Source organism: Pecten maximus, chromosome 19 (assembly GCF_902652985.1).
Source record: "Pecten maximus chromosome 19, xPecMax1.1, whole genome shotgun sequence".
NCBI lineage: Eukaryota > Metazoa > Mollusca > Bivalvia > Pectinida > Pectinidae > Pecten > Pecten maximus.
The window spans coordinates 12154028-12180449 of NC_047033.1; the positions used below are offsets into that span (position 1 = coordinate 12154028).

General features: G+C 33.5%; 1 protein-coding gene across 1 annotated transcript in view; it reads right to left on the reverse strand.

Moving 5' to 3' along the window:
• LOC117317411 (obscurin-like) overlaps positions 1-20879 on the reverse strand; it is a 42153-nt gene extending 21274 nt beyond the window's left edge. The window contains 18 exon segments of the mRNA XM_033872222.1: positions 103-241; positions 739-942; positions 1464-1545; positions 2515-2529; positions 4260-4541; positions 5805-6089; positions 6592-6711; positions 7395-7694; positions 8935-9024; positions 10737-11385; positions 11387-11910; positions 13490-13786; positions 15894-15920; positions 18056-18085; positions 18475-18543; positions 19331-19634; positions 19774-19875; positions 20864-20879. Coding sequence (XP_033728113.1) covers positions 103-241; positions 739-942; positions 1464-1545; positions 2515-2529; positions 4260-4541; positions 5805-6089; positions 6592-6711; positions 7395-7694; positions 8935-9024; positions 10737-11385; positions 11387-11910; positions 13490-13786; positions 15894-15920; positions 18056-18085; positions 18475-18543; positions 19331-19415 — 3198 coding nt within the window. The 5' untranslated portion in view covers positions 19416-19634; positions 19774-19875; positions 20864-20879.
• Between the last annotated feature and the right edge of the window lie 5543 nt (positions 20880-26422).

Below are 26422 nucleotides of genomic sequence, written 5' to 3' on the forward strand. Positions count from 1 at the left end.
TTTGAAAGAATTTCCTTGAGCATAAATTCATTTTTACACACCCAAAAAACAGAAATCAACATTTGACCACCCTAAACATGGTACATGTATGTAGGAGTTTACCTTGATGTCGAGGTGGTAGACCTGGTGTTGGTGAAGGTGATCAAGGACTTCCAGTAGTTGTCGGATGAAGAAAGCCGCATCACTCTCCGTCCAGTTGTCTAAAGACAGGACACGGTCAAGGAGTTCTCCTCCGCTAGCACTTATATGTGGTCAAGGTCAACATTTTAAAGTAAAAGTACCAAACACAGTGGAATTTTGTACAATATATATACGAACTCACTTTCGAGACACAAGTCAAACATAAACATAAGGCTTTTTCACTGGGATGGGACCTTTTTGTCTAATTTTGAGGAAAAATTGGTGAATTGGAAAAAAAAATTTTCATGAATAAAATACAAATTTTTCGAAATTGGCTTCAATAAACTGTATGTACCTGAAATAATTTCAATCAGATTTCAATTCAGAAGAAGCCCTGCCATGCAAGTATAAATATTAATAGTCTTTACTTCGAAATAACACTTTTACTTGATAGGCTTTGATAATTTTGACTGAAACAGAATGATATATCCTAAACACTCTAATTTTATACAAATTTAATCTCAAGCAACACAATGTCATAATCCTTACTTGTAAAACAGAAATTATTTCCAGGACTAGAGATTTATTAATTATGTTCACTAGCATTTGATTGGATACAGTTCTGTGATGATAACTAAGCTCCTGTTTGATTGGAAGGCATCAACGACGCCCACTACATTTTTGTGAGAGGCAGCTCGGAGGTTGTAAAGCTCCTGTCGGAAGAAATGCTTCATCTCTGGATCAGCTACAGGGATAAACTTGGCTGCGTACTGTTTCCCTGATGACTTATCGAGTACCCTCCGTACAATTCCGTGACGTCCCCTTATTCACAAACAGAAATATAACAGATTTTATGATGATTATCGAGTAATGCAGGACAGAGAAAAGTGACATTTACAGAATAAAGGGAAATATATCTTGATATTTCACCCACCACCATGTAGGTATAACTTCTAAGATTCATTCCAATTGTATTTTCAGTGATAATTTTAATCACTGATTTATCATAACTTTGAAATATCATCAATCTGTTAATCATAGTAACTATGGTTAGCAGACAGTCATTATATATAATCTACGAATTAAAGTTGATAAATTCTCTAAACTTTTATAAATCTACTGATGACTTGATAGTAAAATTAAAAATTCTCATATGATTTTCCTTTTGGAATTGATTTCTTGAGAGTAAAATCAGTGTCTGCCAGCAAAATGGGGCTAAAAATAACTTAAATTGTATGAATTCCTGTGGCCATGACATTATAAAATTGTATCACATTGACACTCATTGTGCAAATTAAATTATCTAAAGTTTCATTTAAAAGAGGGGAAATAACTCTGCATACCTGCCAAGTTCCTCAAGTATGTAATAGAAATCCTCCACAGGAGCCTCACGGTAATGTAGACCTGGGGAATGGGGCACTCTCTCTGTGGACGAAGTAACATAACATTATTACAGCACACTGCAGAACTTTGGCTATAAATATCCAAACAAGATGTGATGCTTTGTAATTATTAAATGGTTTATATTTTAATCATTCTGACAAATTATGTAAAATGATTTTTCAAGAGGCAATCAGAATATTTTTTTTAGAAAAGTTATTCATTGGATTTTAAAGTATGCAGGACATTTTTTTTAAATCTGAATAAAAAAGATTTAAATTCAATGAGCTTGATATACATAGTTCACTTTCACAAAAATTAACTTTATTTTATGAAATTCTAAGAGAGGTTAAAAAAATAAATAACGAAGGGTTTAGTTAGACACATTCACTGATGACAAATACAAAGATTGTCCAGTTTATACAGGTTTTAAATACACAGGGTTAAGTTTGACAAATACACTAATGACAACTACAAGATTGTCCGGTTTATACAGGTTTTGTAATACACAGGATTAAGTCAAAGATTGTATGGTTTATACAGGTTTTGTAATACACAGGGTTAAGTCTGAAAAGTATACTACATGTCAACTACAAGATTGTCCGGTTTATACAGGTTTTGCAATATATGGGGTTTAGTCAAAGACTGTCCGGTTTATAAAGGTTTTGAAATACACAAGGCTAAGTTTGACAAGTACACTGGTGACTACTACAAAGATTGTCTGGTTTATACAGGATTTGAAATACACAGGGTTTAGGTAGACAAGTACATTGATGCCAACTTTTAAGAGTGTCTGGTTTATACAAGTTTTGTAATACACAGGGTTAAGTTAGACAAGTAAACTTATGTTAACTACATAGAGTGTCTGGTATATACAGGTTTTATGTATATAGTCATGATGTTACAAAAATAACACTGGTAAGAATTAAAGATTGATTCAGACAGAACACAATTTAAGAGACAGAGAGAACAGTAAAATGCCATGCAGATATTACACAATGATAAGAGTGTTACCTTCAGCAGACTTTTCTGAAAGGAAAATCAGCAATGCAATGGTATTAATAATTTGTTATTAGTCAATTCAGACAGAAATCAATCTCGACAGATTTGACTGCAACACAAAAACTCTATCATCAATATTGATAAACCATTCAATCTCAATATACCAATAAAATATTAACATGTTTCCATGTTTTATGAAGAGCGATTGTCGATACAAATGATACAAATTAGAACAAAAATTGTTTTACAGTAAAATATCTACCACTTTCCTGTTTGTTTTTTTGGTTTTCTTAAAATTTTATTGCTGTAAAGCATTCCAGTAAATTGTGATTGCATTAACTGTTTATCTACATTGGTTACTATAGCAATTGTTGGTGGTGCGCTTATTCATTATTCCACTAATGATGTAATTTAATTGGCAAATTTGAATATCTTGTGTGTCTTTTGACCATATATGATGTCAAGTTCCTTAGCAACATTCAAAAGCTGAAGCAACTATCTATAACTAAAAGCCAGCCTTTTTCATAATGTTATATCACAGCAAACCAATTCAATTGTTCAACATTTCATAAACAAAATCTTAAAATGAAATACAAATTAGATAATTTTTATCTGAAATATTAAGTTTTCATTGTGTTTATTTACTTTCTGTTGCCTAGAGCTGTCTCATGATGATAAAGCTATGTGTTATCTTTATTCAGAGATTTCAAACATTTGATTCAAGATTTCTTTTGATTGAGAATCATGAATTAATTGAAGCTATATCTGGATTTGAACAATCTGATGTGGTCCAGATATGTGTCTATTTATTCCAACAAACAATCAATGTTGTATCATATTCTATTACACATAAAACATTTTCATTGGGATGGTCTTGGTCAATATCTTATGTATCATTATCATATATTGAACACTTTTAATTTTTGATATCAATTCTTTAAATTGAAAATTTTGCATTATAATAGATAGATAAAGACATTTTTTTACACAGACAACACACAATTTAAGCTATTAAGCTATTGTTTCTCGATTCACTCAAATTATAATCATTAGCATAAACCATTGCTATTCTACAAAGCATTCAAAAATCACTAAGTTATATAACTGCCAATATTTGGAAGGTTTAATTTAGTTCATTTAGCAAAGGCAGCACATATCATGACATATCAAATATGTATACCTTTCCTGTATAATTTTTTTGTATGTACCGTATTTATCAACAAATAAGCCCCAGCCACAATATATACTCTCTTTCTTCATTTTTGTAGAATTATCAATTTTAAAACAATCAGCAAAAATTGGTTTACCTCCTCCAATTATTACTATAACTTTAGCACTAGTAGGATGGGTCATTAGAGGATAAATATGGTACTAAAATGTTACACCAGAGGAGGGGGCTTATTTGAGGATAAATATGGTACCAAACTTATATACACTAGGGGAGGGGGGTTATTTGAGGATAAATATGGTACCAAACTTATATACACTAGGGGAGGGGGCTTATTCGAGGATAAATACAGTAATTAGTTTCAATGTGGACAAGATCGAGTTTTGATTTTTAAAAGAATCAATCAGGTTCCAGATATTTTATTTTACAAAATATGATAAAATGTATCAAATATTAGCAGTAATACTTCTGAATTAAATACAGAAAATAGACAATCATTGCAAATAATATCTTAAACAGAATAGCATTTAAAGCTTTCAATATTTTTAGACAAACAATATGTTCCTCAAAGTGTATCCAGCATTCTTACCTTCCACTGTGATTTTGGCCGAGCTGACCGCTTTCCCAGAAACATTTTCAGCAACACACTGATATTGACCACAATCACTGCTCATGGTATTTTCAATCGTAAGACACCAGTAGTCGGGGGCTTCGTGGACAATCTTCACACGCGAAGATTCTGTCACTGGACGCCAGTCCCTCATGAATTTGACAGTTGGTAACGGTGTTCCGTCAACGCGACATTCCAACTTAGCACATCCCCTGTGGTCCACCACTATGTTTCTGAGTGGTTCCAGGAACGTCGGAGCATCTATACCAACAGAGGACTAGACAGTACATATCGGACCACAAATATATAAACAGGACCAATAAGCATTAACTCATACACCTTAGCTTACAGATTTTTTTCTGAATAATATATTTCAATTTTTCTGCATTTGAAGTACCGTAAAAAAATCGTGTAATTTGCCAGCTTGAATCAATAAAGCCAGCCTTGGTGTGACATTATCAACAACAAGTTCAATGAAGTGATCATTACTGATTTCTTGTGAGTGTATTTTCTCACATTTTCACAGGTTATCCCTCAGTTGCCAGGGAAAAGATAAATTGGTCTCACACACGGGGGTAAAGACAGCTGGCATGCACAATATGACGCTGCTCACAATAACGTAATGTCATCATTTTACGTCGTGTAACCATATGTCGTAAATGATGATGTCATTAATTTTGACACACATTCCAAGGAGCATTACATATGACGCAGTAAAAAACTTTCATAAAAGCTTACATTTGCTTGCAAGTGTGTGGGAAAAATCATCAAACATGGGTCTGTTCCGCGAACAAGGATATCTCAACCCTTGTGTAAGAGTTTGGCTGGCCAGCACATGGTAAGCTACGTGCTGACTGGCCAAACTCTTACACTCTGGTTGAGATATCCCTGTCCACAGAATAGACCCATGTTAGATTCTATTAGTCTTCTATAGGCAAACAATTATAGCCTGGGAAGGCTACACTGCATGGCTGCTTCAAGTACGATAGTGAATAATTACGATATAATATATACAGCTACTCCTTCGTTTATATTGAGTTCTTTATTGTAACTTCTTTTTTTTCAATTATCACAAATTCTATCCTTAATTGAAGCGCTGAATGAACTAATTTCTTCTCGCATGTATTTCAAACATTGCACTTCTAGGCTTTGTGGTTTGGAGATTTTGTTTCAAAATTTATCATATCTTTGAAGTCTGAATTTTCAAAACAGGACAAATTCAGTAATCTTAAATTGAAAGTCCTGTACCTAGCAAACCACAATACACAATAAACAATAAATTTAATGATATCATATGGTTTGTAAGAAGAAGATTTAAAAAATAAATTTGGCCTGTGGAAACTTGAAAAACAGTTATAATTCTCTACCTAGCAACAGTGTAATGATGAGGACCTTCTGGTTCTGTAGAAGACACCCGAGGTTTTATTGGACAATTTGCAGCAAGCTACAAGCCATGACTCCAGGAATTATGGGTCAGGTAAGAATTGGTGCTATTTAGGTTAAAAATAAATCATCCCCACATACCTGACATTTCCAGATTGAATATCCGGACACTCATGCCTTGGTCATTCTCCGCACGACATTTATACTCTCCGACGTCTTTCTCACTCATTCGCGAGAATTCCAATGTGGCGGTGCCGTTAGGGGCGATAAATGACTTGTACCGATTTCCAAGCTTGAGTTTCCTCCCTTGGAAGTACCACCTCACTTTAGGTAGAGGGAACCCTTTTACCTGCATGGATATCGTCACTGGCCTAGACTCTGCTCCATAGAAGGTGTCCTCTCGTAGTTTAAATTCTGGTTTGCAAGCTAAAACAGTAACAATTTTTTTAAAGAAATCATATAGATAACAAGAGGCCTAGACCTTAACAGTGGCAATGTGATATACAAACAAGGGGAAAATGGCAGTCTTTGTAAGACTATATCAGCTATCCTGAAAACAATGCACAATTACACATTATTTTGATGTTGAAGCTGAAACTTATTAACAGGAACCTTCATCTGAAAATTTGAGATCCATGAAGAATTTAAATTTCTAAGAAAACTTTCAACTGTCAAAATTCAAAATGGCCTCCTATCAGCCATCTTGTTTTTAGATCAGTCTCAACATTAAACATGCATGAAAAAGGACCAAAGGGAGAGCACAAATTCATTTTGAGAAAGATTATTATGGTCCTGATCCTCTCAAGAGATATCAACAAATGTTTACGAAAGGAGGATGGACCACAAAAGAAAGGCGATTTGAACAGCCCTCCATCTGATGGTGGTGGACTAAAATAAATGTTAAGGCAAAATTGCAAGCAAAGCAAACCTTTGGAAGGCATAGATTCCAACAGACTGTCCACTGATGAAGCTCTAGACCTCGACCAGGGACTGTCCAAACTTCCTCGTGACCCAGATCTACTCAACACGGCTGTGCCAATGTAGTCATCTGTAACAAAACAAATATGTTCTAAATGTCATAGATCATTCTCATTTTTAGGACTAAATGTTACTTGTCTTTTGTTTCAATGAATTATTGACTTGAGACAAAACAAACATGGTTGTCTAAGTATTTTCCTTAGTACACAGAAATTGGTCAAACTTTACAACTTTGCAAGAACTAACAACAAACTTAAGCAACTTTTTAACTGAATGTTGATATACAGAAAAGATGAGCAATGATAAATTCAAAACAGCTGTAAATAAATTTCCAACAATAGTCTAATCTTACAAAAGGAAAGCGAGTAATGTGCCTCCACAGGGGGATCAAACTATCAACCTTAGGACTTGCAAGTCTGCTGCTCTAGCGATCTATGCCAAGGGAAATTCAATTTCTTGCATGAAGCAAGGTCACAGAATCACTATACAATCAACAACTGACACAATCTTTTAACATCTGTTTTCATCCTCAAATGAGCCATCTTCCCTAGTGTAAAACTTCAGGTCTAAAGTTTGGAGAAGTCTTATTTGAGAACCACTTTTACATATGTAGCTTGAACTTTTTAAATTGATGATTTTGCAAAAATAAAGAAGTGGGCTTATTTGTGGACATAGACCTAACTGCAAATACAGTACATGTATATAAAGAAACTTCAGAAAGCGAGTCTTTAATTATCTAACACACAAACTTACCTTTGTTTCTAGTGATGGACAGAGGCATTGTCGGTTCACTACATCCAAATTCGTTCTTGGCCTTCACTCTGAACATGTAGTCTTGATCTTCCTGAAGATCGTACACATCAAATTCGTTCTCCTCTACATTATCAATCAATTTTAGCCACAGGTGGCTCGGCGGCTTTCTCATCTCTACCAAATAGGTCATGTTAGAACCCTTCACGTAGGACGGCACACGTCCTGGCAGCCAGGCCAAGGTCAAAAGGTTACCGGCCTGGTTTGTGATCATTGGACGAGAAGATGGCATTCTGGGTGGTACTGTAACAAAGAATCCAAATTCCTCTTTAACTCATACATTTTGAAATTTAAGTTTTGTTCTAATTTGTTTCACGATTATTTAAGTCATATTTTGAAAATAATTTGGACATCTCCTGGTTGTTAAATTCAATGCAAGCTTCCTGCAATTTCCACAGGAGAGACTGCATCCATAAACCCATGTTCAAGTTTCAGGCCTCAGAAATATACACTAATATTATTAACCTCTGGCCAGCTAGCAGACAAACTAATAAAAATGTACTTTAAAACAACATATTGGAAGTTGTTCTTTCTTCAAAATCTATAGATTAATTTGGTTTCTTAAATTACTAAGAAAGAACAAATTCTGATAATTAACATTTTGTCTAAATGAATTAGGGTCCCAAATTGGGAGTCTTACTCCTACTGTAAACGTGGTTATTGCCACAAATGTTTAATTCAGCAATTCTGTAAGTTGGATTATATACATTGGGGTTATATTTTCATTAATTGTTCTTTTGCACCTAATTAAATACCACATATATCACAAAATGATAAGCAGTGGGGAAAATTTTCATAGCTAAATCACTTTTGTATATTCAGATTTCCCCCTCACATAAATGATGGTTAGAGTATCAAAAGAGGGTTGGAAATTCGACAAATATTATCCCTAATAGACTGTGTCATTAAACAAATCAGCCAACAAACAATTTCTAGCCTTGTGATGTTTTCATATTTACATAAGGATCTGAGAAAGTAACACGGTTCATCTCAATTTACTACAATGCTAACTGTTCCTTTTATTCCTAAATGATTTTTCACTAAAAGCATTATTAAAGAAATAGGTAAATGATGGGTTTGGTTTGGTTTGGTATAAAGTCCTACGTAAATCTATGGTAATTTAAGAAGGTATGACCTTCCCTGGGTGCGAGATGCATGGTGTGTTTTAGGAGGCTGCTGTATGTGTGTGTTTGTCTCCTTGTTATAGTGTGAAACTGACACCGACTTCATAAAACTACAGTGTACATGTACCTCATAGAAGCATGCTGCTGAAGACATTCATCTGGACACCTGATCACATTATACTGACAACAGGCAAACCAGCCGTTCACAAATTGCTGACAGCAGAACTACCATTTTTGAAGTCTCTAGCTGGACATGTCTCGGTCAGGGCATAGAACAACTAAAGCCGAAATTGAGGCATTGTCAAGGGGGGAAATTATAGGAAGGACAAAGGCGTTTAGAAAGAACACAAAAACCTTACCTCCTGTTAATACCGAGTCCAGATACACTGCCTGGGGAAGATCATCTGGATCGTTCCGACGCTTGTCACGACTTGAGAGTCGAGATTTTTCTGAACATAAACGAAAAAAGTGCAATATTGATTTTTATAAAATTCAAATTAAGATGTACATGTACACAAAATTCAGTGAAAGTTAAGATTAAGTTTTGATAATGCAAAATTACTGTAGAAGTTAAGCCATGCAAAGTGTTGTGAGTTTAGTTAGAATCCTCTTAATGTATATAATATACTATATACATATGGTAACACGTACTATTTCAAGTGCTTTACAGACACCAAGCAAAGTATTACAATGAACTAATCTGATCACAGGTAGATAAAATAGTACATCATTGTATGCTTTATCTAGTCATCAGCATATGCATCATATAATGCATGTTTTTTTCCATTGTTTTCTTTTAAATAATTTTAAAAAATTCTATAATAACAGAAAATGCTTTCAAAATATTTTCCTTCATCAACAGTAATACAAGTGCAGAAATTTGCATAGCTAAATTATTCAGCGTATGGCTCAAATGGTAGCAGTCAATGCACCAGCAAAATATTCATATAAATATAATGAAGGTCAGAAGTGTATTAATTAAATATATCAGCAATGGTGCCCTAATTGGAAGTAATAATTGTAATCTTTAGAACAAGTTTAAGCTAGATATACCTTCTACAGGTATATTAAAATTTAAATAGCTAAAGCTTTGATGCAATAAAACTTATTGTATTGTAGATAGAACATGCATTTGTTAGACATGCATTATCGATAAACTATTCAATTGTAAAATAAACATTTTTTAACAAAATACTGCAAAATTTATCCCGATACTGTACATATCAACAATGGAGAGAAAATTTAAAGTCAAACTCGTGCATAAAGTGTACAGCTAGCTTGGACTGAGAATCAATATCATCAGGACTGCAGTCAAACCTTTAATTAACTGTCAAAATTTTTAAGTGAGGCAAAAATGCAGGTCACATATACGACAGGTGGTCTCTTAATCCAGGTTCAGGTAACTAGTATTATAGTAAATGACATTGGGAGGGAAAATATGGTCACATATGAGAAGGAGTCGCATATTTCAGGTGGTTAATAAGGCAGTCTTGATTGTATAAATGTACATTACAATAAAGTGAATGGGTCTGTCATTTAATTCATTCGAAATCACATTTTAGAATTATAATCAAACATTAGAATGACCACTACCTTAAAACCTACAGTTTAATATTAAAGAATCTTGGTAATTGGACCAATTAAGGATAAATTAAACAATGGCATATGATTATTTCATCAATCATAGCTTAATTTAAATATTGCTATATCCAGAATGGCTTGTCATATTAAAAAGTGTATTTGATATGTGTATATGAATATACAATTATAACTTAAATTACATTTAATAGAACTTCTGTGAATTAAGTGGTCAAATTTATATGCATTAAATACCATTAATATTGTTGGATTACAATTCAGATGAGAAGGAGAGTGGTATTATATTGGTCGGAGAAAACAGATTTAAATCAAGATCAGTTGAGAATGAGAGAGATACATGGGTATAAGGGTTTGATATATATTCAGGAGAGAATATAAAGGCTAAAATGGAGAAAATTTGAAAATACAACAGATATATTACTTCGTACAAGTTGACATTGGTTAAAAAATGGATTTGGATAAACACAAAAAAAATCCTCATTCAAGAGCACCTGGCAAAACAAAGCTCCAAACATTGTCACTCTGAGCCAAAACAAGAAGACGGAGCTACAAGTAATAATACCCTTGGGGAGAGTGGATGATGATTCCTGCAGCCTTTGAGACGATTTTTCGGCTGGTTTGTAGGATGAGGGTGCATCCGGGGAATATGTTGATGGTTTTTTATCCTTTTTGTCGTAGGATCCCTTCAGGATTTCCAAGAATTCCCTAGTGAATGGAAGATCTAAAGTCCTTGGAGGACTTGTTCTTGTCCACAAACCATGTGACATTGTTTCGGCGGATAATGGCATATCGTCATGGTGACGGCGTGAACGTAGCTCTGCTGCCTCCATTGACAATGGTGATAGATCTGTTGTATGTCGTCGTGATCGAAATTTAGATCTTATAACAGATTCGTATGAATCGTCATTCAAAGATGAGCGGTAGTTACGAGACTTATACCTACTGCTATAAGGCTCATCGTCATAGAAATCAGAATTGTCCCTTTTGCTGCGGGATGAATATCTTGGCCTGAAAGGTTCATATTCCTCTTCAGAGAAGTCCTCATCCAATGTGTATTTCTTCTTCAGCATGTGTTTCGATCTTGGTTTTGGTTGATAATCTTCTTCATCGGAAAGGTCATCCTCGAAGGAATATCTCTTTGGTTGTGTGTATTTGGATGACCTTGACCTTGGTAAGTAATCCTCTTCCTCAGATGAATAATTAGCTGTGAAGGGAAGATTTCTTACTACGCGAGGAATATTTAGAATACTTGGAACTCGTTGAATAATCTTCTTCATCTAAAGAATAATCTTTCAGTTGTGTTGATTTTTTATTGCGAGAAGAATATTTAGAAAATCTAGATTTTGATGGCAATTCCTCTTCTTCATCAGATAACAAATTGTCATTTTGTGCAGCAGGTTTTGATGGTCTTTTCTGAGGCCGGCTGTACAAATCTTCATCAATAGATGTAGTCGACCTCAAAGACTGTCGTTCATTATAGGATCGTGATGACGATGAATACTTCGATGACTGCCTTGCTTTTGGAGCAAACACGTCCTCCTCATCAGACAAATTGTCTACATGCGAAGCATCAAGACGCGAGGCATAGTTGGACAATCTTTTCCTTGGTCTGAAATCATTAACAGGAGACAAAGGAGATGACGGATCGGAAGAACGTTGACTTTTAACTAAAGGATTTTTCCGTGGTTTGTAATCTTCCAAATCATCCTCATCCTCTATAGAATCCTGGATTTGAGCTGAAATGTCAAGTAACTCTGAACAATAAATCTCTGTCACTCTATCATCTCAAAATCCCTTGTCACCTGTTACATGTTTATATATTCTAATTCTACAATGTAAGTTATTAATTAATCATACATAATGATGATATTTTTGGAGGCAAATCACTATACATACCTACTGTATTTTTCCTCAAAAAAAACCCCCTTTACCCTAGTGTAGAAGTATAGTAATTGTGCACTCTTACAGGGCTTGCTGTATTCAAAAAAAAAATTCTTCGAAAAAATATTAAGAAGGGGGCTCTTCAAAACAAATATGGTATTGTACTTTTTATGTTTAAAATTTGTTTTGTGATTATAATGTATCTATGAAGACTTGCAATCATTGAGCAGAATTTTAGACATAAATTTTCAACTTAATTTCTCCATCCTTCTGAATTTTAATATTGAAATTGAAGCTATGTCTATAAGATTACTTTCAGGCATTTGAAATTATTTTCATGCATACAATCTACTCCTTGAAATAATTAAATGTTGACAGGTAAATTTGTGGTCTATTATTCAATTATTTACAAGTTACTTCCTATTCACAGTATCAAATTTCCATTTCTACTCTGACAATTACAGATTAGAGATTTTTCTGCAGGTTTCAACACATTTCAGTACTTTGAAACTTTAAAATTTTCAGTACTTTGAATAATTTAATGATATAAGTTGAATAGAATTCCCCCGTACCAATAAGAAAAAATTTGATTCACTTTTATTTTATCTATTTATTTATTGATATTTATTTATTTATTTTTATTTATTTTTTATTTTTTTGGTTAAATGACTTCAAAATGATATAATATCTATTCAAGGTTTTTGCTTGGAAATATTTAAATCTGAAAACGAAATATACTATATATTTATTTGCCTCCAAAAATTTAATATGTGAGTTTTAAATATATGTGATTATGTGATTCTTATCGATGCACAGTGTTATTAAGGTGAATATGATTATATAGAATGTATACTGATACAGATATTGTTCTACAATGATATTCTAGGTGATGCTGATGATACAGTACATTTATGCATGGATGCATCAAGTGAATGATATGCAATTAGAAGTATTAAGTTAATAGTTCCATCTACTCACTACAAACCTAAAATGACATGCTTTGTCATCATTAATTCAAAAGGTTAAAAAAAAACTTGTTAAATTTATAAACACTAATTCTAGCAAACCACAGATTTTTCAATAATATTTTTCTGATTCCATTATTTCATAAAGGAATGATACTGGGCTAATATTTGAATATGTATGTGCATATTTTCAAAATACATGGTAATCAGTTATAATTCATACTGCCAGACAAAATTCCAAATTTTATAGTATTATTCAATAAATTTTTTTTAAAGTAATATCTTATTATTTAAATGTAATTTGTATAACCTGTTTTTTGTAATATCATATTTTTTTTGTAAAATGGAAATTTTGTTACAATTTTTCATTCTTTTAACATTAAATTTCATCTAGAGTTATCTCCCTTGTGTACTCACTTTTAAATTTTCTAATGTATAACTAACTTTCATGCACTAAAGTGCGACATACCTTTGGTCCTGTCAAGCACGGCAGACAGTGTAGGATCACTGGTACCAAACTGAGTCTCTGCCCTAATGCGGAACTGATAGTCCCGATTCGGTAGGATCCCTTCCACCATAAAGCTTGTATCCACGATACCACTCGCAGTTCTTGCCCATCCCTGTACTGGTGGTTCCTTCACTTCCACTATATATGTGATCGGAGTTTTCTTTGCGTATGCTGGAATTCTGGCCGGATACCAACTAAGGTGGGCAGATTCACCATGATCAGTTAGCCTTGGGGTTTCCATTGGCAACTTCGGTGGAGCTACAAAAACAGAAATCAAATTTCTTATGAAAACTTTAAACTCATTTTAAAGTTAATTTGCTTGTGGGTTAATTAAAACTAAAATGGTTACCATTAAATCTTCAAGTTGAAACTAAAATTCATTATTTATTATTATCTAATAAATCCAATTTTCTGAAGAAGAAAAAAGGACACTTTTCCCAACATTATTATCTTTACAAAAATCCTCAAAACAGTTTACAAAAAAAAACAAACAAAAAATCTCGATAAGTTGAGATCAATGAATTCTGATTTTGTGGTTTCATTAAAACAATGCTGGTAACTTAATTAAAACAGCAAAATGTAAATTTAAAGCACTTCAAAGTTGGTAAAATTCTGAAAGAAAATTATGTTTAATTTTTAGATAAGATACACCAACACCTTTATACACACCATGCAAGGAAACAAGATAAAAGAGAAGTGTTGAAGTAGAAAACAGATTTATTTCTATTAGTTAAATAAATGTAACTTAATACAGACCCCACTATTTCTTAATGTTAAATCATAGTGATTAAAATCATATTGAACATAATTATACTATACATTAATTTTTAAATATTTGGAAGGAAAAGTGTGAATGAATATTGTTACTCATGTTTTGTATAGGTACTAGTATGTTAATGAATTAATGGTGCTAATTATATTCAATTTAAATTTAATTTAAAACAATGAAATGAAACAAAGCAGATGTAAGTTGGTTATTCAACATCATAGCAGATTTTGAAGGATAGGAAAAGTTAATAGCATCCTTGGTCTCATTATCAAAAATTGTTATGGTAATTAATCATTATATTATTAATTGTGAACACATTTAATGAGACAAATGTATTAACAAATTCTTTTTTTGTTTTTTTTTTTTGTTTTTGTTTTTTGTTGTTGTTTTTTGTTGTTGTTTTTTTGTTTTTTTTTTCTATAAATTCTTATATATGTACAACTTTTGTTTTAATGTTTGAAAAAATGTGTCAAAAATGCATGGATCATGTATAAATTAAATTAAATAAACTTAATTCAAATCCAATAAATTCAATGAGCATAAATTCCTTTAAAGGATATCACTATTACAAATGTGTATAATTATATTGGAAATCTGCCACTGACCTGAACTTTTTTCTTTTTAAAGATTTTATATTAATATAAATGGTATTAAAACAATTAATGAATAAACAAAAAATACAAATAAAAAAAATATATAAATGCTTCTCTGAAAAAGAATGATTACAAAGAAAGATACAGTGTACAATGTATATATGAAATCTTGACAGTTGAATTTAATGGAGAAGAAAGGATAAATAATGTGATATATATTTTCTAATATCATCATAGAATATAAAACTATTTCTGATATTATATGTTTCACACAGTAGCAATCTAAACTCTAAAATTAATTGATACATGTGTCAAGTATATGGTCAATCAATACATTGTGGATTAAAATAATTTGTTATAATCTGTCTCATTTCAGTAAAAATCAACAAAAGTTTTAGTAACAAATTTAACTAATTTCATTAATTAATACAATATCAAATCATCTAATGTATCTATAACGATGAAAGAATAACTGTCAACTTGTTTTAATGTCTAAGGTTGAAAATATTAAAGATAATTCTAAATGAAACAAGTAAAATTGTCAAGACACAAATGCATCCAGTAAAAAAATAAGAACAAGAAATTTTAAAATTAATTAAATATAAAAAGCTTTTATTAATTTTGAAAAAAAAAGTTTAAGCACTTTTTGAAAAATTTTTAACAGTATAGAATATTCATTGGAAACGGATATTCTGTGGAATGCTGGGATAAGAATCAAATTATGTTGTTTCAAGAAAAGAGTAATGCTATTGTTTGAAATCATTAATAAATGAACATTCAAAATTAGATGCATGTGTGACATCCCTAGAATGGCTGTTTTGCAATTAAAACAACAACAAAGAAAACCACATTGTCACAAGCAGAATCAGAGATAAGTTGACAAAATCAAAACTGGAAATATTAAATGTCAAATTAAGTTGAATTATGATGATTAATTGTACAGTACAATGGCTAAACGCACACACAGGGTTTTAAAGTTCACACAAAAGTATGAAATCTGTACCTTCTTCGATTTTCATCGGAGCTTCGTCTGAAATAGTACACATAAAACACACATATACTAAAATCTAAGAAAGCATTGCCACTAATACATATGTGTTGGAGAGAGTGGGACGATGGAAAGAGGATGGGGCGGTGGAGAAGATTATGAAGAAACATGATGGAAAAATCAAAGAAACACTTTTTAGGAATCAGGACGCTGGGGTGGGGGGAGGGGAGAAGGGAGAGGGGAAAAAGGAGGACGGAAGAGGGGACTGCACGAAATGGATATAGAGAAAGAAGATCTTCTGAAGGAAGGGGAGACATTTACATTATAAACTAAACACAGATGTTTACTATATAATTAGGTAAATTATAAAGAGTACTAATACACGTCTAAGTATCAAAAATATGAAGTATCTGAGTACACACTTCAGTTCCCTAATCAATCATTTTAATCATTTGATGACAAGTATCTACACACATACAGTTTGTAAACTATACTTCCGCTAGCTAAAGGTCTCTGGCTATGTTTTGGTTCTGATGCCAACCGACGCCTGTCATAAGTTTCTACCATGATATCCTCTAACATTGTTGGAGTACTTCAACTCTACCATAGGGACAATTTATCTTCACCTGGGTACAGTCAGAATTCTACTACAGTTAACTACAAAATACTGTGTACAGTGAAATCTCTCTAAGCCAGCCGCTCTCTAAAATTCAAAGCTTTCTCCATTCTAACCAAATAATCTTCAGTAAACTCTGTAATTCAGGCTTTATCCTCCAAACTTCCTGCGATACATGTCCACACTACTACGATTAGAGAAAATCCACTGTATTTTGATTTCCATCATGTTTGTCACAAGTAGCTTAGGTTTTGAATTGTGTAACATTGTTCTATCAAGAGATATTTTAAGGACGGTTACAAATGTAGCTATTTAAGTTACATATTGTTTTCACTTTAATTCATTTACATAAATTGTTCTTGTAAAGTATTTAGATATTCTGAAGAGTGGAAATAGTCTTCGAGCATGCTGTTGTCAAATTCAACTGGATGTAATTGGAAATAGTCTTCGAGCATGCTGTTGTCAAATTCAACTGGATGTAATATATAAGTGAATACATTTGTAGTTTTGAAATAAACAAAATTTGTTTATCAAAGTAGGTCTTATCAGACTTGTAGGGCAATAATATTCAAATAAAATTATTGATTGTGGTTGTCATATTTACGATATTTTCAAGACGTCAAAAGTTGTGAATAATTAATCAGGACACAAACAAATAGCTTTACAATAACACATACATTGTATATATTGTATAGCAAGTGCATTACAATACTGACAGCAAGTGACAGAATGCACTTAGCAAATTTATTTTGTGAAAAATTTGGACCCACTTGAATCGTCTTCATTGGTCTGGATATTTATGGAAAATAATAAATTTTCAGAAGTGACGTGTACCCTTCCAGTTTTGGTACCATATTTTACCAGGATAAGCCCAGAGGGCTAGTGCACTGAAAATTGGCAAATTGAGGGGTGGGCTTATCCCTGAATAAGACGCTTTGCAAGATGGAAAAATTTCACTGCCATCTTGGATTACATTACGGAAAAGTATGGCATGACTTACACCAATGATCTATGAATAAAACATTTTCTAAAGATAATTCAATATATTGTTTTAATATTCAATTTAAATATAATGATTGCAAAGTTACAGATGACTTGTAAAATATATATTTAAAAAAAAAAAAAAGTGAATGATATGTTATTCAAAAATATGGACTCACCAGACAAGCAAAAGATAGATTCTTATTTTCGGATTTCTATATTCATTTTATGTTATTGATATATTTAAGATAAAAGAATTTTTTCGGTGACACATTGCACTAATATGGTGTTAGAGCAGCAGAAATATTTTAAGACGAAGTGATTATGACATTAATTAAAGGTCACACAAAATAAAACTTATTCATTTAAGCTTAATAGCCACATAGATGAAGCGTACTTAACACAAAGCCAGTGACAGGCTTTAGCGACCACTAATTTCCTCTCAAACATATATAGCAGCAGTAAAAAGCAGATTATTTTACCACAAAATTAATAGCGGCAGTTATTACAATTATAAATGCCGATACATAATGTATGTTGACTGTGAGATTTAGTAAAAGCAATTTACACAGAAATATACCTGTTCGTCTCTGCAATCTAGAACGTGGGACTAGAAATAAAAATCACATTTTTATAATTCTATTAATAAATAAATTTTCCGATATTGATATTTTAAAATTATTTTCTTTTTAGCATAAATTTAATTTCTGAATCAACCATGGATCAACATACAGGATTTCATTGGGTTTTTTTTCCCCAAAAATACTTTTTGTAAGAATGTGTTAAATCCCACTCTAATTGATACAAACTGCTTAATTAAGGTATTTTATTGTTTTAATAGGTGAAACTTGCAAGAAATGTACAGTAATTTAAAGAATAAACACAGGAGCCTGCAATAAAAACATATACATTACAACTACATGTATGTCAATGTTCAAAAAGGACATGCCAAAAGTGTTTTTAAGAAAGTTTCTCCGAAAATACTTTTTATAATTTTACCTGTGTCATTGTATGTATTTCTGTATTCTTCATCAAAGTCATCATATTCCACATCATCATCATCCAGTTCTAAAAATCAAAATCACACAGGTACTAATATGAACAGGTTAAATAAAACAATTATCATTAGATATGATCATTTTTTAAAACTTACTTATTTAAACCATCTACCAAAGTCAAACAATAGCTAGAATGTTACAAGGTAATCAATTTTCCTAGATTAAGATTTATAACATAATCAATTTTCCTGGTTTAAGATTTATAACTCATAATTTCACTGACGATATGCTGGCAGTATATTGAACAGACCACAGGTGCCTCACTCGTTTTTATAAAATAATAACATATAAGAGTACATATCAATCTCATTTATATGTACTCTTATATGCTATTATATTATAAAACAAGTCAGGCACCTGTGAACAGAATTTTTCTGTTAATCAGTTGATATTGATACAGGTACATATCACGTTTTCACTGGATACATGTATGTGCATTTGGTTTATTGGTTAATTTTGTTTAACATCCTATCATCAGCAAGGGTCATTTAAGGACGTGCCAGATTTTTGAGGTGGAGGAAAGAAAAAATACCGGCCTGCGGTCAGTACCTGGCAACTGCCCAAAATGGGTTTCGAACTAGCGACCCAAAGGTGGAAGGCCATTGCAGTGATAAAGTGTCGGGACACCTTAACCACTTGGCCACCACGGCCCCTATTCATGTATGTGCAAGAGTGAGCGCAGAATTATTATAAAGAAATAACAAAGCAAAATACACATATTTTTTTTTTCTACAGAAAGCTGAAAGGTCTTATCACTTTTGTTTAATGTTATGAATAATATGACTGAATTTTCTTACCAATTGGCCTGAAAAGTGAGATTGGAAGACTAGCCTCACTGAAACCATACTGATTGTGAGCTCGGACACGGAACATGTAGTCCATGCGAGGGTGAAGGTTGTTCAGGGTGAAGGATGTCGACGTGAGCCCCTGACTTCAACTCCCTCCATTCATAGTTCGGTGGAGTGCGGCATTCAATGACATATGTTAAGTTTGAAGAGCTGCGTATTTTCTCCGGAACCTTCGCAGGTTTCCATGACAATGACACAGTATCCTGACTAATTTCTCGAAGCTCCGGTTTGTCAATGGGTAATCTTGGTGGAACTAAAAATATAACAGAAATTAAAAAGATTTTGTTTCAAATCAGCTATTTATGTAATTTGCATAATAATGTTCTTTGAAATAAAGTTTACTCTAAATCTTATAATTTTAAGGGGTTTCTTTGCAAGAATGAACGACTTACTGTATGTCGTGAGGTGTTCAATGTAAGATCTGTTCGGTACGGAGAACTCCTCTTTCAGTAATGTGAGGTCAGCTTGTCGTCGTGGTTCATGCTCCCTTGGTTCTAAGATGATAATGAAACATATAAAACACTCTGAATTATACAAGTTTTAGCAGAAATCATATTTTCCTGTGAATTAATGATTAATTGCACTAACAGCAGTTTGTGTATACTACTTAGCACTAATATATAGGAATTGCTCTAATCAGTTGAAATTTGAAAGTGGCCTAAAAGTTGATTACACCAACTATATCGATTTGCAGCTTGAGACCAGTAAGGGAAATTTAGCATTGTGTTAAGAGAAAAACATTGTGCATAAAAAAAAGTATAACTAAAAAACGCCTAAGCTACTTACAATTTAGAATTTGCCTACGACTAAAACGTGTCAACAATTAATATTTTATTTATGTATTTAACTGGAATGCTGTGAAATTTGTAGGTTCCTAAAACAAAGAGAAATATAAATATAACAATGATCTATTACCATATCGGATCAGCTGATGTATAACAGTTAGGTAATCAATTTTCTACCACAATACCCTGTGTTATTCAACTCTCAGACCATCAGTTAATCATTACAGCTGTTGATTAACAATCTGTTTATACCACACGTGGTATAAACTCTGTATGCATTTCGATTGGCTAACACGGTGAACTTTGACCCAAGCTGCAATTGTTATTGACGTCATCAATAATCTAATGACGTCACATCACCGGGTCCCGGACGTCACCGGTACACTTTATTTGCATATGCGAAATTATACTTGGCCACGTTTCCCTTTGATTCAAGCCGCTATTATTGTGGTAGAAACAGGTCACACAACTCGAAATTGTTGGATATGGAATTTATTTCACACGAGTAAGTTATTTTTTAAAAGTTGCAAAAAACACTCGCTAAAGCTCGTGTCTTTTGTAACTTTTAAAAAATAACTTACTCGTGTGAAATAAATTCCATATCCAACAACCACTCGTTGTGTAACCTCTATATATCTGATCATCGTCCCATCACTATTATGACGGTCAAACCCAAATATATCTACATGAAACGTACCATGATTTCTGTAATATGGAATGGGTGGTGTTGGCTCACTGAGATCACCGTCCGGAGTTTCTGCCCGGATACGGAACATGTAGTCCTTATCAGGAGCCATGTCCTTGACCTCATATTCCTCCATTCTGATTCCCCGGGCCAGGGGGCGCCACCGTCTGTGGGGCAGGTCCTGGACCTCTACCTGGTAGCTGATTGGACGATCAGGAAGGTCATAGGGAGGGAAGTACACACGGTTCCAGCGAAGATGGGCTGAACTTGGGGTCAGCGACGAAAGTTCTGGTCTTGCGATGGGGACTCCACCACGAACTGATAATTGTGAATGAAGACAAATAGATTAAAAACTGTACACAGATATTGATATCATTTATTAATCCTTTTATGTGATAGACATACAATGTGAAGGTCCCCACCTGAGTAAGGTTTATTCCTTCAAGAACAAGATACATGTATTTGCTGTAAGAAATGGTGCAATTTTTTTTCCTGCAGGGAAACACATGTATAATTGATACATTTTCATTTAACTGAAATTATAATTCTATTTCAAAATGTGGTCAATATTTAATTAAACTAAACAATTAAGTGATACCAACATGTATTAAAAGAGACCATGCATATGTTTTTAAGTTTCACAAAGAAAATCAGATCGATGACTTGAACAGATATCAAAAAGCTAATTATGGAATTGCAGTCAACTGAAAACAGTAAATCAGAGATACAATAAAAACCAACACATCATGCTCATATAGGATCTTAAGCAATCATTATGTAATTATTGCATATGAAATATTTCTTTTATCAATTCAATGTGTTAAATTTTATATTCTGAAACCCTAAACCAAGCAGGAGCACAAGTAAATGCTATTAAGTGGCCCCTGCAAACAAAATATGCTTCAGAAATATTAATTAATGCAAATATAACCAGAATGTGAGTCAGTAATCAAAATAAACAGTTTTGATAGCTTTGCCCCTTTTTGAACACTTGGGTGCATGAGATTGCATGGATCTAACAATAATTGAGGTCAAATTGAGGTGTTGAATTCTAACAAAATATTTTGATATAGAAGGCCAAGCCCTCCACCTACCCTCATAAAATTCCTTCTGATTCAAAGTGATCTTAGGTGGAATAAGGGTACCCTATAACGAAGCTCTTCCATACTTATGTTTTGAAGTAAATGATGTCTGCTGCACTATACAGTTAGGGCTGAGTACCTTCTGTCCTCATCTACACATTGTATACACACATACATATATACAGTACCATCTGCTAATATAATTCAACTACCTACATGTACCACTGCTGTATGTGTGCGGTATGTGTGCTGCTGCCAGTAATTACTATATCAATGTCTCCCCCATCCTGTGTTTGTATAGACTCTTAACCAAGGTGTTTGTATAGCTCCCCCCCCCCCCCCCCCCCCCCCCCCCCCCCTCTAGAGCCTCCTTACAAAGACATGTGCAATGATGTCTGGTCTCAGCATGTGCCATCTCATGATAGAGATACTTGACCAGAGGGTCAGGCATGTCAAAGGCATGTCAAGGGCACTCAAGGTCATCCAAGGTCATTTTGGCAACTGCATATCATCCATATCATCTCACAAAATTATAATTATCATATCCTGTCCATTTTGGGGAAAATGCTACCTGGTGGAAAAATGGGTGAGGGGAATATATTGCTTGATGGATTTTGTATCCTTATACTAAATATGTATATCCAGGTCCTTAATTCAGACCCAAATATACATGCAGACAGAAATAAAAACAATGGTTGGTTACTGAACAGCTGTCTCCCCCCCCCCCCCCCCCCCCCCCTAAGAACTAAGAATTTTATCACAACACCATATATATATATATACATTTCATTACAAGTTCATTACAGAAAACAAATGTATTCTCCCCCTGACCCCAAAATCCTGGATCCGCCTATGTATCTATTCATCATTTATCACAGAAAATTGAATTAAAACATTTTGCTCAATTTCAATGTTAAAGGCATTAGTTTCGAACTTTCCATTGTGAAAGCCATGTTCTTCTTGGGAGAAAAGAACTGCTGTATGAACCACTTCATGAGTTCATGTATTCAGCGAATCTTGTGAAGTTTCAGCAAAAACAATTGTAGTTATACAATATCAGAGTGTCTCGTAGTGATTTTTTATCACAGATTGCGTCATTATTACAAATTGAGTGATGATAATGCGTTATATTTGGAGACATACACACCACTGAAATTGAACAGGCTTGGATTGGTAGAGCAAAAATCACTTCATTTTCCTGTATTAAAGACTTAATCTATTTGCACCCTTAATTACTGATTAATACAGATTTGAATTAATTTTTCAATGATTGTCGAAGTACCTCAACTGTTTAGCTGATGGTCTAACAACAACATGGGATGGAGGAACACTTTAACAAACAATCTGGATGTTATTGGTATCATGATATATAAGCTGAGATGAATATAAACAGTCCGATTCCAAGTGTATGGAATACCTTCCCTGGCTGTTATGCAGATCTAGCTCATTCTCTTTGAGGGAGGTTTTCTAGCATAAACAAAACTGATATACCCTTATAGTATATCCTCCAAACAATGTCAATTTACGCATGATTTATCTAAGAGGTAAGGGGTGTTTTAATGTATGCAGTACCAATCAACACCCCATTCATTCCAATATATATATATGTAAATATATCCATCGTATCTGGATAGAGGACAGTGTGGAGAAGTCCTACAAGTCTGAGAACAACTTGCTTGCTTGTTTGGTTTATCGCTCTTAGTGAACAGCCAGGGTCATTTTAAGGCGGGTCTCATTGTAGTAGTTGGTAGCTACCTCACATAACAACATATACGAGAGGCCCTTGGACCTTCACCAGAGGTTACGCAGGCCAATGTTAGGTTTGGTTTGTTTTTGTTTAACGTCCTATTAACAGCCAGGGTCATTTAAGGACGTGCCAGGTTTTGGAGGTGGAGGAAAGCCGGAGTACCCGGAGAAAAACCACCGGCCTACGGTCAGTACCTGGCAACTGCCCCACGTAGGTTTCGAACTAGCAACCCAGAGGTGGAGGGCTAGTGATAAAGTGTCGGTACACCTTAACCACTCGGCCACCGCGGCCCCTTGCGCAGGCCAATGTTCTGATCAACTTCACTATTGTGGCCCTCTACAAGAGAGCAAGGGCTGGACAAGACATATTTGTTACATTTTGCAAAATACCAATAAATCCTACTGCAGTATCAGAATATCACCATCCTCTTTTATTGTTATTGAAATCAGTCTAACAGAAATTCCAATAACACTTTTTTGTACGAGTAAGACATCATCTGGAATCAACAGACTAAAGGCAAGACAGTACTTCCAAATGGAGGAATAGATTATCATTATGAAATCTCATTGATAAATGTAAGATTGCTAACATGACAGATTACTAAAGAGCTAGTAACAAGTGAGATTTTGCCAGGTATTTTGATATGGGATCCTGTGTTAAAATTGGAAAAAAATTATCTCATTTTTTTTTTTTAACTTGGAAAATTTAAACAGCATTTTGACAATTTCTATTTTACTGCATGGATTCCAAAGTGTCATTATTATAATCTATAACATTCAAGTTTACAGAAATATTTAGTTGGGAGCCTTTGTTGTTAGTCATGGTGATTGTGGAGTCAAAATTTTGGAAAACAGGGCCGATTTTCAATCCTTACTCCAGACTCTACAGACAACTGGCAAGATTTGCTGGTAATAAGATACTTAGACTGGCCCCCTGTCTCTAGAATATTAAAATTATAAATAAAATTGAGCTTTATGATTTTGATCCCTAGGATATGTCTGATTCTAACTAGTTTCAAACTAGGGGCAGATAATCTGGTATTAGAATTTAGCTTGGCAATTCTTAAAAAAAAAACTTAGGGTCTGGTGGCCAGTCTATAAGATACTAGCAGCTATCAAAATCAGCCAAAGGGATATTGAACAAGAGATGATGATGAACAAACTAAGTAAGGCATCCACAGGATAGAGAGATATAGTGTATAGTAAATATATAGTTTGGTATGTACACATGCAGCCCTGCACTAACACACATGGGTGGGACATATGTTACTCGTTTCTCCCCTAGAAACACTGTTGCCTTTACACTTGGCACCAGTCACATCAGACAAAGGTCAAGGCCAAACCTCCAGGTACCAATAATATAAATATATCACACATACTATGTCGCCCCATAAAACATGGCTGATTGCTAGTTATGTACTACTTTACACCTGCATGTGAGCAGGCAGTTATTTCGATATTTGTTTTGGAAAATGTGCTGAATAAGCATATAAAGCAAACATTTTTATCTGAACCTTATAGATATTAAAACCTGATATTTATGTCAAAAAAATTAGCAATGCACAAACATTTAAAAAAATCAAATTTTAGCTGGATTATCTGCCCCTAGTTTGAAACCCAAACATCTGACATCCATGTGATCAAAGGTATAAGTGTCATTACCTTTGTAATTTAAATATTCTACATGTAGATACAGGATCAGTGTCGGAGCCATTAAAATCTCATTATTCTGGATAAATAACACTTTTTATAATTCAATGGTTACATCTCTTATTAATCAACAAAGTGACTCTGAAAGACATACAATTATTAACTTTCGACAAGTCACTATTTGGAGGTCATTTAATTCTTTATAAAAAGTGGAGGAGGAGGGTGCTACCCCCTTCTTTCACTCCTTCCCACATAATTTTTCTACACATATAGATTCTGGTTGTTTTTCAAATATAGATAAATAAAAAAAAAAAAAAATGGCACACACAAAAAAAAGGATATGCACATATATTAATTGATATTGCACCCAAACTACCTAGTTAATTTAAAAGTTAATTAAGAAGAAGAAATTCGGGCGTCAGAAAAAAATCGAACTTTAAAAGTCAAATCTATATCTACCAAAATGTCGAAAAAATACTTGAATAAATGAAAACTTATATTTGCATCAAATTAACAGTATTTACAATGTAATCTGATAGATTTAAGAAAACGGGAGGCCTATTACCAATCACCACGAAAGTTTAGCATTAATGTATAAATAGTACGTCCGGTAACGTCATACTGTTGTCAGGTAGACAAATATGGCGAGGATCACGCCAGGACAAAATATTTCAAAAAGTATCCCATAAAAAATGTACACTGAAATAAGAAGATACTCTACCGAAACTTAACGGAGAATAAGTCCTCACGAATCACAAACACAACGCTTGACATCCATGTTTTTCTCTCCGAAGTGAACAGACGACATATTCCCAAACCACGTGGTCGGCTTTCCAGCATCACCAGCATGCAGGGGTTCACCACGGGGACTGTTTAAATAATATATGGATCCTCCGTGCGCGCATGGAATTGATTTATTTCTATGAAGCATCAACGAAGCAATATTATTTATTTTACTGTAACGTAATCTTAAATTAATGAACAGTTGTACCTAACATGTATTTTCCAATTGGTGTTCTAAAAGAGATCAGAGAAATGTAATCTAACGAATCTATATAAATTATTCCTTTTTTTGATAATAAAATAATATTCA